At 30.5% G+C, this 13,425-nt stretch overlaps 1 protein-coding gene across 3 annotated transcripts; it reads right to left on the bottom strand.

Annotated features, from left to right (window-relative positions):
• Window positions 1-1,301: 1,301 nt before the first annotated feature.
• Window positions 1,302-7,287, bottom strand: LOC105135922 (OBERON-like protein). 3 transcript variants are annotated; one of them, XM_011041029.1, is made up of 3 exons: window positions 7,184-7,287; window positions 5,174-6,344; window positions 1,302-2,161 (listed from the first exon to the last, which is right to left on the bottom strand). In XM_011041029.1, the coding sequence occupies exons 2-3, from the start codon at window positions 6,261-6,263 to the stop codon at window positions 1,539-1,541; spliced, it is 1,713 nt and encodes a 570-aa protein (XP_011039331.1). In that variant the 5' UTR covers window positions 6,264-6,344; window positions 7,184-7,287; the 3' UTR covers window positions 1,302-1,538. The 3 variants fall into 3 exon arrangements, with proteins under 3 accessions (XP_011039331.1, XP_011039332.1, XP_011039329.1); XM_011041030.1 differs by having other exon boundaries at window positions 5,174-6,325; window positions 7,184-7,286; XM_011041027.1 differs by having other exon boundaries at window positions 5,174-6,387; window positions 7,184-7,277.
• Between the last annotated feature and the right edge of the window lie 6,138 nt (window positions 7,288-13,425).

The following is a 13,425-nucleotide window of genomic DNA, read 5'->3' as shown; positions in this document are numbered from 1 at the left end:
TTCCTAAATGAGAAAAATAGAATCAGCATGCATCACTTCCATGCACAAGATGCCACCAGATCCTTCTTCATCCAGCCTAGATAAAGAGCCCCATCTCTTTCTTGAAGCCTATTGTAACATGTGGGGTCAAGAAGTTATTATCTGGTAGTTTGATTTAGCATCATTAGAAAATTTAAGTGAATTGATTTTATTTAAAATTTTAGGGTAAAATACTGGCTATAGCAAAGAAGATATTATCATTTTTAACGCGCTTTATTTTAGATAAATTGTATTATATGATCTAAATATGATTTAAAGATGTTGATGAGTTTATAGCTAGTGATCTGTCTATAACTCAGAATAAAAATTTACATTTACGAATATACGTGGTATTTCAAATTTATTATAAATTAGTACTTATGTAAAATCTTGTTTAATATTGTACTTTAACTGCACTTCTGAAATTTTTTTTAATGTTTTTTAGTTTTAAATTAATATTTTTAGTTTTTTTCTAATATTAAAAATAAAAAATTATTATTTTAATATATTAAAAAAAAAACATTTTAAAAAACAACATTTACCACTCTTAAGCCTTCTTGTTTTTAAAGGGTATTTAAAAATGTAATAACAATTACTTTTCAAAATATTTTTTACTTGAAAATATATCAAAATAATATTTTTTTTACAATAATATAAAAACATAAAAAAATTAATTTAAAGTAAAAAAATAAAAAAATTTAATTTTTTTTAAAATACTTTTAAAATACAAAACAAACACCTTGTAAATTGTAGTTTGTGCTTTAAAAAAGATTATATCTAACAAAAAAAATAAAATTAAACCTCACTTCATCATGCCTCATTCTTAAACACGTATTTGCCTCATTCTTAAACAAGTGTTTGAGAATATAGTTATGATCATTTTTTAAAATACTTTTCACTCGGAAATATATTCAAATAACTTTTTATTATTTTTATAAAATTATTTTTGATATTAACATATTAAAATGATCTAAAAACACTAAAAAACTATTAATTTGAAGAAAAAAAATTAAAAATTTTAATGTTTTTAAAAAATACATTTAAAACATAAAAACAAACAAAAAATATTTATATTGGTAATGAACAAGCTGATTAATTGTGTATTTAAGAGTGTGACGTGGTTGGGTAACTTAATTTTTTTTATATACAGCCTATTTATTGCACAAAACACCACCATAGAAACAAGTTTTACATGCTTATTTTTTTTTTTTTTTTGTATTGATTCCACGTAAAAAAGCTACCATGAATAGTCACACCACTCCCAATCACACCCAAAAAACCACAACATTCAAATGAATCCAAACAGCATTTCATTCGCACTTGTTCAACGAGAGTAACGTTTCTAAACAACACAGTCAATCCTTACTATATAAGTTGGCAGAAGGCGGGTTTCGATATAGATGAAATCGATCCCCCTTTTTCTTTCCGAATGAAGGACGTGAAAGACAGGGTACAAACATGACGTGGAGAAAAAGCTTACTGACTTACGAGCAAAAGTGGCGGGGAGCAACCCAGCTTCTTCAGGGATTTGACCTGAAATGGTGGCGATCGTTTGGCTGTGCTTCTGTCTTTGGGGGGACATTGTACCCATGAAGAATTTCTTGGATTTTGGAATATGCCAACACCTGTGAAGGGTCAGCCCCACCACTGCTTTGTGATGCACGTGAACTCTCCTGCAGCTTAATCTTCTCAAATAGATATTGCTTCTCTGCCTCAGCTTCACTTAAACGTAGCTTGAGGTAACTGCTAGCATATTCTTCCTCTGATTTGTCCGTCTTAGCAAGCGCAATTCTCTGCAGCCTCTCAGCCTCTCGCTTTGCCTCATTGGCTTTGAGCTGGAACATGTCAGCCTCTGCCTGCTTAAGCCTCACAATTCTCTCTAGCTCTTCTATCTGTAGCTTCTTTTTTTGCCTGTCTAGCTTTAGTTCTGCCACTTCCTTGGCCTTTTCCTCCAGCTCACGGTCGCATGCCTCAAGAGCCATGCGTGCTTTCTTAAACATTCTCATCTTCTCATCAGCCACCATCTCCATCTTCCTTATGGCCTCTTGCACCACTTCAGCAATTCGGTTGCATGCCTCCTGCGGGGCTATTAGCCTCCCACCCTCCCCATTTTCCAGGCTCCTTGGAGAGTCCACCTCAAGCTCTTCAAAGAGCAATACAGCAAAATAGAATTTTAATTTCATGTAATTGATTTCTACTGAATTTCAAATACCGAATTCAATAATTCAGTTAAGAAGCAATCAGTTCAGGTGGCCATCAAAACAAATTACATACACATGAAACCCATATGTGGACTCCCCACAGGACCATAAGGCCAAGTGTAGAAAAAAGAGAGTGATTACTCAAAAAACTGCAGAGCAACGATGAAGCCTTGAAGCTCAAAGAAACAAGAGACAGATGCTATGATTAGCCTTGCCAATCAGCTTGAACTAAGAGTCTAACAATAGAATGAAGACATCACCTCCAGTCACATTAATAGACTTTCAGCATAAGCATGTCAAAGGTTCTGATCACAGAGAGATATTCTTAGCATGTCTATATAAGGCATGCTCACTTACAGGACAAGCAGACCAAATAAAGTATGATGCAATGATTTACCCATATATGGTAAATGTAGTCCTTTCAACCCACTAATTAAAAACACCGTATAATGGAGCTCTAATAGGTAAAAAAGTCTTTAAACATTGTTATAACGCAACAATACCTTATATATATATATGTGTGTATATGTATATAAGAAAGAAAACTCTATTTGCCTCTGCAAAAAATGGAAACATTCTTTTGACAAGTAAATCATAGGAAACAAGAGAGATAATCACAGGGAAGAATGCATAAAAATCATATATCATGAATCTATAATTATAGATAAAAGTACCAACTCTGTCAAAATACCCTTACTAATTATAATAATCCTAGGTACTTTAGCCATCATAAATACATATTTTAACTCCAAATTCCCTTCAAATAAAAGAGATTATCTTTTAATCTTTTATTCCCTTTCCTTTTTCTACTATTTTTTTTTACTATTAGACCCCTTGAAACCGCACATTTTTTAAAGAATAAGTTGCGATCTCTATACAGCTAAAGAAGAAAAATTGTGTTTGCTTACGTCCTATAACTAAATGCTAGGGTATTCTATCTTCTCATGATCATCACTCTAAGGTACAGATCTTAAGAGAGACTATTTGTGATCTATGAGCTCATCAACAATCAACCCAGGTGGTTTACTTTTCTATTTGCAAACCTTGGGTTTCACATCAGCAAGTAGGGATTTGGTTGTCAAGCACCTTAAGAACCTGAAGACTTTTAAAGATGAGAGATTCCACAATCTTTTGGTAGTTTCTCCCAGAATTCACCATGTCTGCAATATTATAGTCCTGTACTTATTATAAGTTCTATTATCTATGCGTATGAAGCAAGTAGGAGCAATGCTGACACAGAATTTTTTTCTAACAAGACCGAAACTTTTGGTGATTTATTATTTTTCATTCTAAATTTTGGCTGTTTATTAACTATAGAGTTTTTTGTATCACCATCTCTTTTTGTTATAAACTGAACTAATTCAACTCTGTACATCTATGAAATACAGCAGCTATTAGTGCTTGAAAGTAATTGAGCATCCAAAATTCATATGTCTGCTTTACCCATGGCATCCAAGTGATTAGTCAATCACTTTGACAATTCAATTCATTAATTTGTCTCGATCTGCACTATTGGACAAAAAAAAAAATGATTGCATGAATTATATATATGCTCTTAATATGTCTTAAGATATAGTCTTATCTCAAATTTGTCTTGGATGTTACCTTAATGACAGTGAGAGGCATATTCACTGAGACAATATGCATTTTTTATGTTAAACATAGATTATAAAAAAAATAGCATAAAATATATTTGGCTCTAGTTTTATTCAGCTACAATATTAGAAGCTCCAAAGGCTCAAGCAATCTTCGAGAAAAATTTAATATTTTCTAAGGACAATATTTTTATTACAGAAACAAATATAGAGAAAAAAAATAGACAAATTAAGTAGACAAAGATTAATTCAATTTGAAGAACATTTTCTCTATCACATGCAAGGATAGAAGGAATTTTTTTTTTTTTTGGCATAATTCACAACATTGGCTGGATTAAACTACATTTAATTGTATATTAAATGGCATGCACCAAAAGATTAAAAAAAAAAAAACAAAAAAAATTAAAGAAAGAAAGAAAGAAACAATTTGTGTAGCATCATTATTGAAATGGTCAAACAAATTTCATTCAATTGTAATATTTTTTTCTATTTAAATAGGGTGTTGTTTTTAATACAAGACTTAAATGATATATGTCCTCCATACTACGAAAACTATATATAAATATCAGAATAACTTTGGAGTGTTAAAACTTCTATCGAAACTAAAAAGGCTTCAATTCAGTTAATTGATCCACATGAACAAGGAAATAATACTTTTCTAATTCTTCTTTAGATTGGTCGCATATGAAATTAAATTCTTGTGATTGATCTACATCCAACATTAAAATGAAAGGGAAAATGTTTTACACTACATACTTTTTTTTCTTTTCATGGACTACACTACCTCACCTTTCAAAATCGTCATTCTTAACAAAAAAAAAAAAAAACTGCAATTATATGTTTCCCAAAATAGAACTTTCATTAACCTACATTCAAATGTATAAATAGAAATCATGTTTTACTATTTCTTTTATAGTTTGACAACAGTGTTTTACTATCCTTAAGAACTAAGGATCCCCATTCACTAAATTATACCTTTACCAAACCTTTTTTTTTAATCTTGATTTACCTAACATAATTTTTTTTCTTATCTCATATCTCTATTCACTATGCACTACACTTACAACTTATAAGGATTTCAATTCATCAAACATAAGCACAAAAGGTTACACACACATATAAAATTTTGTATAACAAAAAGTTACATGCACACGCGTATAATATGTGTAAAAAGAAATAGTCACACACACACACACAATATCTGTAGAAAGAAATTAGGCGCACACATGTAAAATGGTATTGGAGCTGCTTAGGCACTGCATTAAGCAGCCTGTTGTGGCAAAGTGCACTAATGCTTGAATATTCTTCCAATACTGAAGGAGAGAGGACTATTTATATAATGCTTAGCATAATACATACCTTGGAAGAACATCAATATCACTCTGCAAGCTGTTGACTCTGCAAGTCCACCCTTCATTTTCTCAATAAGTTCTTCGCACTTCCAAAAGAGTTTCCTCCCTCTTGGGTCTTCACTTCCTCGGAAGATTCTACTAACAAAATCAAGTTCCCTTGTTAAAGCCTCTCGTTCCCATGCTGGTGCACAGTGTTGGAAAACATCTTTAACCCACCCCAAGAGCTCAGATGTTCGATTGCAGGCTCGGCAACGGAAAAGCATTTCAGTAGGGCCAGCTCCACTCTTAAAAGATGGGCCCATACAAATTTGTCCATCACGAATAGCACAATCTGTGTGAGTCCAATGAGAACACAAATCACAACCAATCCAACGGCATGTATTCACTTCAAAATCAAACTTGTTACAGATCACACACATGCAGAGATTGCAGAAACCGCTTTTGTTGGCACATATTTCGCAGGTACAGTCATCAGCTGGAAGCTGGTTTTGGCATGCTATATTTCTGCATCTCTTAAACACAAAGACCTCAATCAGGGAAGTTTGGGAGAGACTAATACTTGGATGCAAAAATGCCTGAATTCCAGTGTTTATTGCAACAAGTATTTCTAGCTGTACTCGGTGTGCTCTAATCAAAGTCTTTGCTGTCAAATCAGACCTATTATGAACAAGCTTCTGCAAAATCAGAAATTCCTCTCTGTGCTGTGAACCACCACTTCCTTCAAGCATAACCCGAAGACCATTCTTTAGCTCATCAAGAAAGTCATCAGGTAAATGTTGCATCTTCTCAGAGATTATGTCAACTCGTTCCCCAGCTATGTCACGACAAGAAATCTTATCTGCACCTGAGACGCGACGAATGATGGACTGTCCAGGGCAATCATTATCTGCCTTGTCATTCTCCATCTTCTTTTTCATCATGGCATCAGCAGTAGGCCAAGTTTCTTGTGAACTAGCACTTTCTGTAGGAGATTCACGAATATTATCAGAATTTGATCTTGGTTCCTGTGCGTCAGGGGACAAGTGAAGATCCGAAGACACCAAGGACAGTGATGTTTGTAGTCCAGCTGCACACGGTTGCTGTCGTGGAGGAAGCATTTTTTATGAAGGGTGTTGAATGTTAGAGCCAGATGATGTGCCCATCAATTAGTCATTTCTTCCTGTCATTGTCATAAGGAGCTGTAACACACCATCCATCCATCACCACCTCCTTTTATTATGACTATCATTAAAATTCAAGCTATGGAAATGTGAAAAGAAGTAATAATAATAATTTAGAAAAAAACATCGCCCAAGTATGAAAAAGAGTTCTTCAGTCTAGCACATTTCTGATCCAAATAATATGTAATAATCCTTTTTTTTTTTTTTACAAGAACTCCGTTTTGCTAATAAAAGAGGATTAACTACGATTTCCAGAGGGTATTCATATGATACATATATATATATATATAGAGAGAGAGAGAGAGAGGATTAACTATGATTTCCAGAGGGTATTCATATGATACATATATATACAGCATGATTAATGAATATTGAACATGATCACATAGATAGACTAGATCAGTTACAACTCAGCTAAACCAGAATAAAGCCACACACACCCCATTTTTTTTTTAAAAAAAAAGAATTCAACATCATTAACCAATCAGACTAATTTTTTAAAGAAAAAGAAAAAAAAAAAAACAAAGTTGTAACAAGCAAAAAAAGTTGATAAGAGAAAAGGAGATCCAAAGAAGAGTTGATCTGTTTGGTTACTAAGAAAGTTACAAAAGTCAAACCAAATTTTCTAAGAAAGTTACCAAATCTCACCTCTCGAAGATATTTTTTAAGATAAAAATTGACAGTCAATCAGAAACGTAACCTAGGTTTTAATTCACTGCAAAAAAAAAAAAATCTATCTATTCAACACCTAAACCAAAAACTATAAGAAAAAGCCAAACGTTTCCTCTATCTGTTTTCTCAGCAACCAAACAGAAACTAATGATAAATGGAGAGGGAGGGGGAGAGGGCGTACTGACCTGAAGAAGCGATGGCAAATGGATCGATAAAGGAAGAGAGAAGGCAACCACCATTAATCAATTACGGATTACAAAGAAGAGCTGAGAGATAATTCAAATGACTCTTTTACCATTTTGTCCTCCAGTGTTGAGGCTGCTTGAGCTTGACAAATGCGAGGGGCTCATCCCGCGACTTTCTACGCAGGGACAAGACCGGACAATATGAGATTATCTAAAGCCGGTCTTTTATTTATGACCTTCGCTAATGTCACTGTTTGTGCCTTTGTGGGAGCATTGACTTGCGGTAGACTCTGATTTACACAGCACTTTTTTTTCCCCTACACTAGTCATTGAATAAAAAAATATAAAAATAATGTTTTAATTAAAATATTTTATAACTGTCTTAGACAGCTATATTTAAAACGTGTTTTTAATTTATTTTTTAAAAAAATATTTTTTATTTTTAAAATAATTTTAATATGTTGATATTAAAAATAATTTAAAATAAATATTTTAAACAATAATTACCATCACATCACATCACATTGTAAACTAGTGTTTGGTCTAGCGGTAGAAGGGGTTTGTCTCTTTCCACTGCACCTGGGTTCGAGTCTTGGTGTGCACGCCTGTCATCCCCGCGGTGCCTTATATGCCTACTGGGTTTACAGGATATTCAGTGAGTTGTGGGCTGCGGGGATTACTATAATATATTGATATTAAAAATAATTTAAAATAAATAATTTAAACAATAATTACCATCACATTTTAAAATACTCCCTTAATTAATAGCCACTGCTGTCTTGTTTGTAAGGTGTATGAAATCTTGATTATTAATGTTAACTAAATTGATTAAAAAGAATCACGCAGTAATTTTCATGACGACAAGCGTGCATAATACTGAACCACGATTTCCATGATGGTAGGTAGCTACATTAATATTTAGGTCATAGTGTACAAAATCATTTACATAATATATATGCTCTTTTTTCTATTTTTAATAGTAGATTTATGAGAATTATATTTTATTATATATTTTGATTTTTTTTTTATGTTTTGAAAAAAACATCTTGGTATTGTACTTGGTTTATAGTTATTTATTTTTTATTATATTATTAAATAAAAAATAATTTTAAAAAATTATTATGAATTAAATTTTATGATTTATTCGATTTGTTTTATTTAAAGTTACCATGATTTTAAAAAAACATACTAGCATCATGTTAGTGTTTGGTTTTTTTAATATTTATTTCTTATCATATTATTAAATAAAAAAAATTTCGAATAAAACTTAATATTAGGTATTATATTTCAAAATTTATTTTTTTATAAAATTATCATGATTTTATAAAAAATCTTAATATTTAATTGGTAAATAAAAGCTTGGTACATTAATTTATATTGACCTGGTTGATTAAATAATTCTTCTTCTCCATAAATTTAAATCTAGTGATATAAACTTTCATTAAAAAGGAAAAAAGAAAGAGATAATTTTATAATTGAAATAGCATTACTTCTCTATTCTCACTCATGAACAGGCCCAAAATCATATCAAGTTCCTTTTGAGCGAAGCATTTCCTCATAATTCGCAGCTTCAAAGATACCATAGAAAAAAAGATTAAAATTAGTTAGATAACTTCTCACAAGGTTTAGAAAAACTAGTACAAAATTGTTTGAATAGCTTAACTAATTAGGTTATAAGTTTATTTTTTAATAATTATTAGTTTAAGTTTTTCCAAGACTATTATAAAATTATATAATTTTAAAATTTATAAAATTAATTAAAATACACAAACTAATAGGAAACATTTATATTTATTAAAAAGCAAAAAAAGCAACTTGTGGGGAAGATTATTGGAGTCCACAGCACCTTTCATGAAGCTTATATAACGTGGGAACTAATCAAGCAAAAAAAAAAAAAAAGTGAGCAACCATGAAATATAAAGAACAAGTATGAGCAAGTTTCCATATAGAACAAATCTGTTTAGGGATTGGAGAGTTGAGGGAAGGGAAGGAAAGGATGACATTCTCTTACCAGTTCTCCATCAAAATCATCTGAAATGAGCACCTTTTTAACATAGAGCTTGATGTTTTTTGTTTTGGGATTGACCATGTCATCCTTTTATGTGGGAGCCATTGCTGGCACCTGCAAGAGCAACCTTCACCACCTCAGCATGCAATATAATGAGGTAAATGACAAAGCTTTTGTCACCTCGCTGAAGTATGGAGAATAGCCGCAGAAAATAACTTGGGAGTGTCAAATCTTTACGAGAAGAACATTTTTAACATTAACATATTTAAATAATTTTAAAAAAAATTGGATTAACTAAATTGCCCCTAAATTTGATTAACTAAATTGCCCCTAAATTTAAATTCCCTAAGCCTTGCATCCAAGGCTGTTTTTTCAATGTCTGTAATAAAAATGAGGAACCAATTCTGCCCTTAACTTTCACTCTCGTCCCAAACAAGTATGAAAAAAAAACACGCAACTGAGGTAAAAATGAATATCACTTCGAAAGAAAAAAATCAACCCAGCCAAGGAGCAGCCGTGACAAGACAAGACATTGACCAGAGCAATGGACACAAATTGAGGACCTCAACTTCATCAACACAAAAACAACAAGAAGATCGGAGCTTTACCAATGATCGTAGATGATGGCCTTGAGCAGCAACCGCAAGGTGCTGGCGGGCCTAACAACGGTGATGGAGATGTGTTCTGGTGGGGTCTTTTTTATGATGGCGAGATGGGTGGTCTGTAGAGAAGGAGGCAGCGTTGATGTTGATGTTGATGTTTGTTTTAGCTGGTTGTGGAGTCTTTTATCAATCTAGTACGTCATGTTTTTTTCTAATTAAATTATAAAAAAATATGGTATCTTAATTTTCAATTGGGTTTTTCCAAATGTTTTAAATATTTTGAAAATATAAAAGTAGTCATATGAATATTAGTTAATATTAATTTAATAGTAATTGAATTTAATATTTTATAATAAACATTTCATATAAATTTTTATTTTTGATATAATGCATTCGTTATTTAATACAATTAATTTTATATCCTTCACATGATCAAAAAATTAATATCTTCTTCTAAGTGTAGAAGTTTTGAAGTAATAAATAACTCGGTTAGACCAGGGTTGAATCACAGGTAGGTTAATTGTATAAACTATAAATAAAAAAAATAGATAATAACAGAAAAAAAGTTGAAAAGAGTTTTGAGATGTGATATTAATGTAAGGATCAAATAAGAATAAAATAATTATCAAGGTTAGAGGATTTACTAATAGTATTTGAAATAAGTATAGTATTAACTTCTTTTTACTCAACTGTAAACCATATACAAAGGAGATTCCAATCGGATTATAAATTATTAATATAATTATATTAGTTATGTTATTCGAATGATGTTAATATTTGTAAATGTTGTCAGGTATTCATAATTATAACTTATGTTAACAACAAATCAAGTTTCTTTTATAGCACCGGTGTCGATTATACCATATGGTTGGGCTATGAAAGTGCAAAATATTTATTGTACCAAGGATTATACAACATAAATCTAGATTAACCATTTAACAAGCAAAGTATTAAGAATGAATAAGATAAAAAATACAAAACATGTTAGTATCAAACATTAAAGTCCATGTTGAGTTTATATTATATTTATTCTTACACCATTATTTAAACTTTTTCACCTTGACATGATAAACTTAACTAAATATAATAAAGAAGAGAAATATAAATAAACAAGAGGAGATTATAATTATATAAGTATAGTAAAGAAAATGAAAGACATAAATAAAAGATTAATAAAATCAAAACTTAAGCATTACAAAAATAAAAAGAGAGAGCAAGAACATGATCTTGATCTGAGAACCAAGATGCCTAAAAGCATGCCAAATGCCTCATTTTATAGGCCAAAATTTAAAACTATTAATTTGTTGACTAATTGTTGAGTGAGAGGCCACATCTTGACTTGGTGACAATCCTTATTTCGTGTTTGAACAAAACATCATTACTAACATTAGAATTTGAACAAATTGTCTCATGAAAGTTGTAGGAAATTGTCTCAGCTTTCCAACAAAAAAGAAATCAGTGCATTAGAACTTCTAGAACTTGAGATATGAGTTGAACACTGAACAGTGTCCAGGCTGTAGGACAGATTCAGACTTCTCTTTTGAAGTTAAGATTTGGACTTTTAAATGGAAAAATTGAGTCTTGGACTATCATGAATGTTTTAGGCCTCTATTTTAGCTTTCTAGTCATATAAACCAAACTGAAATCTAAGATCTACAACTTCAAATATGATCTAATGACTGAATAGTGTTTCAGTTTGGATTGAACCAACATTTCTTTTATAAGCTTAGCCTTCTCTTTGTCTTCTCAACTTCAGTAGTTAAACTCATTAATCAATCCTTTCATTTATGTGATAGACCTGCATTTAAAATGAATATTTACCATGAATTAAATGTATCTTATATTTATCAGATATGCTATTATAAAACATGCTCTAGTTAAGCGTAACCCTCCTTTTGTTTTCTCAATTTTCAGTAGTTAAACTCATTAATCAATTCTTTTATTTATGTGATAGACCTACATTTAAGATAAACATTTGCTATAAATTATATGTATCTTATATTTATCAGATATGTTATTATAAAACATGCTCTAGTTAAGGAGTTATTGATACTTCAAATGCAAAATGATGATATAAAACTTGATATTAAGTACTAATTAATCCCCTTGTAACAACAAGAAAGGTTCATTGTGATTTATATTTCCTTGTAATAACAAGAGCTTCTGGAAAGACCCAACTCATTTAGTATCAAGAAATTTATATCACATAACATCTAATACAGTTTTACCTATTATACCTAGTTAATTAGTTGTAGCAAAAAAGGCATAACAAGCAAGAATAGCGACAACAATCGTAAAAAATAAGATCCTTAATTCATCTAAAAGCAGTTGTGCAAACACATGGATTAAACATTCATTTGCTTTTGGCAAGAGCCAAGTAGTTACCATCCTAAAATTCCTCTTAGCAATTACTACTTTAAGCAAGAATCTCAAACTCTACAAAACTTTTTTATAAATATAAATACTCTTAAAAAATCATTTTCTTTTACGATTAAGGCATCAATGCCACAAAAATTAAAATACAACGTGTACCTACTTTTCATAGGTTACCTGATTACAAATAAGACTACTTATCACCAATAAAATCCAATACCAAAATCAACATTTTTTCCTATATAAACAATTGAATTAACAAGTTGATTTTGTAAACTTCTATTTAAAAAATCAAAACTTTATCAATTATACAAAACCCTAAATTAATCCTTATAAAAAAATTAATTTCCTTTCCACTGGATAAGGTTTAAATGAAACCTTTTAAGTCACTAGCTACATCAATTTTAGAAACCAAAAAAAAAAAAATCAAAAGAAACAACTAAATCCAAGCAATAAACAAAAATATAAAACAAACTTATCTTAGAAGATACAAAACTCATGTCAATAAACTCATCAAACTTACAAAACTCAATTATTAGAAGAAAGGTGAGAGAGAGACTTACAATAAAGTAGCTGCAAAGTGAGGGAATGAGTGATTAACTTTTGTTTTGGAATATCACTATTCTCTTTTAGTTCTGATTAGATAGAGCTGAAGTGGTCGGACAGATACAACTCCATCAATAGAAATTGTATAGGACCAACCCGAATAATGATCCAGCCCAAACATCATGTCACAGGCTAAGCAAGATGATTAAACTGTGTCTATTGTTTTTTTTTTCCAAACAATGTGATTTTATAAAAAGAAATTATATAAGAAAAAAAACCCAAATGATTTTGTTTTTGATTTGAATAAAAAAAATTAAAAACCACTTCAAACCTTAATTTTACTAGATCATATAAGACACAAATTAATAGATAAATGGGTGTTAGGAAGTGTGGTAGTAGTTATTTTTTAAAGTATCTTTCGCTTATAAATATATTAAAATATTTTTTTTATTTTTAAAAAATTATTTTTGACACTAACATATCTTAAAATATATAAAAAACTAATTTTAAATTTAATGAAATTCTAGTGTAAACTAAACTCACCTAAGTTTGATTGATCATTTATATAAATTATTTACTTTTGATCCCACAGGTATAAACTATAAAATACACAAGACAGTGTCTTATTTGTTGCTTGAACTTGTTTTTGAAAAGAAAATATTATGTTTTTGAAATGGTTTTTAATAGTTGTGATAATATTAAAAATAATTAAA

The sequence above is a fragment of the Populus euphratica genome, unplaced genomic scaffold (assembly GCF_000495115.2).
Source record: "Populus euphratica unplaced genomic scaffold, PopEup_1.0 scaffold155.1, whole genome shotgun sequence".
Classification (NCBI taxonomy): Eukaryota; Viridiplantae; Streptophyta; class Magnoliopsida; order Malpighiales; family Salicaceae; genus Populus; species Populus euphratica.
This window is presented reverse-complemented; position numbering and strand designations above follow the sequence as displayed.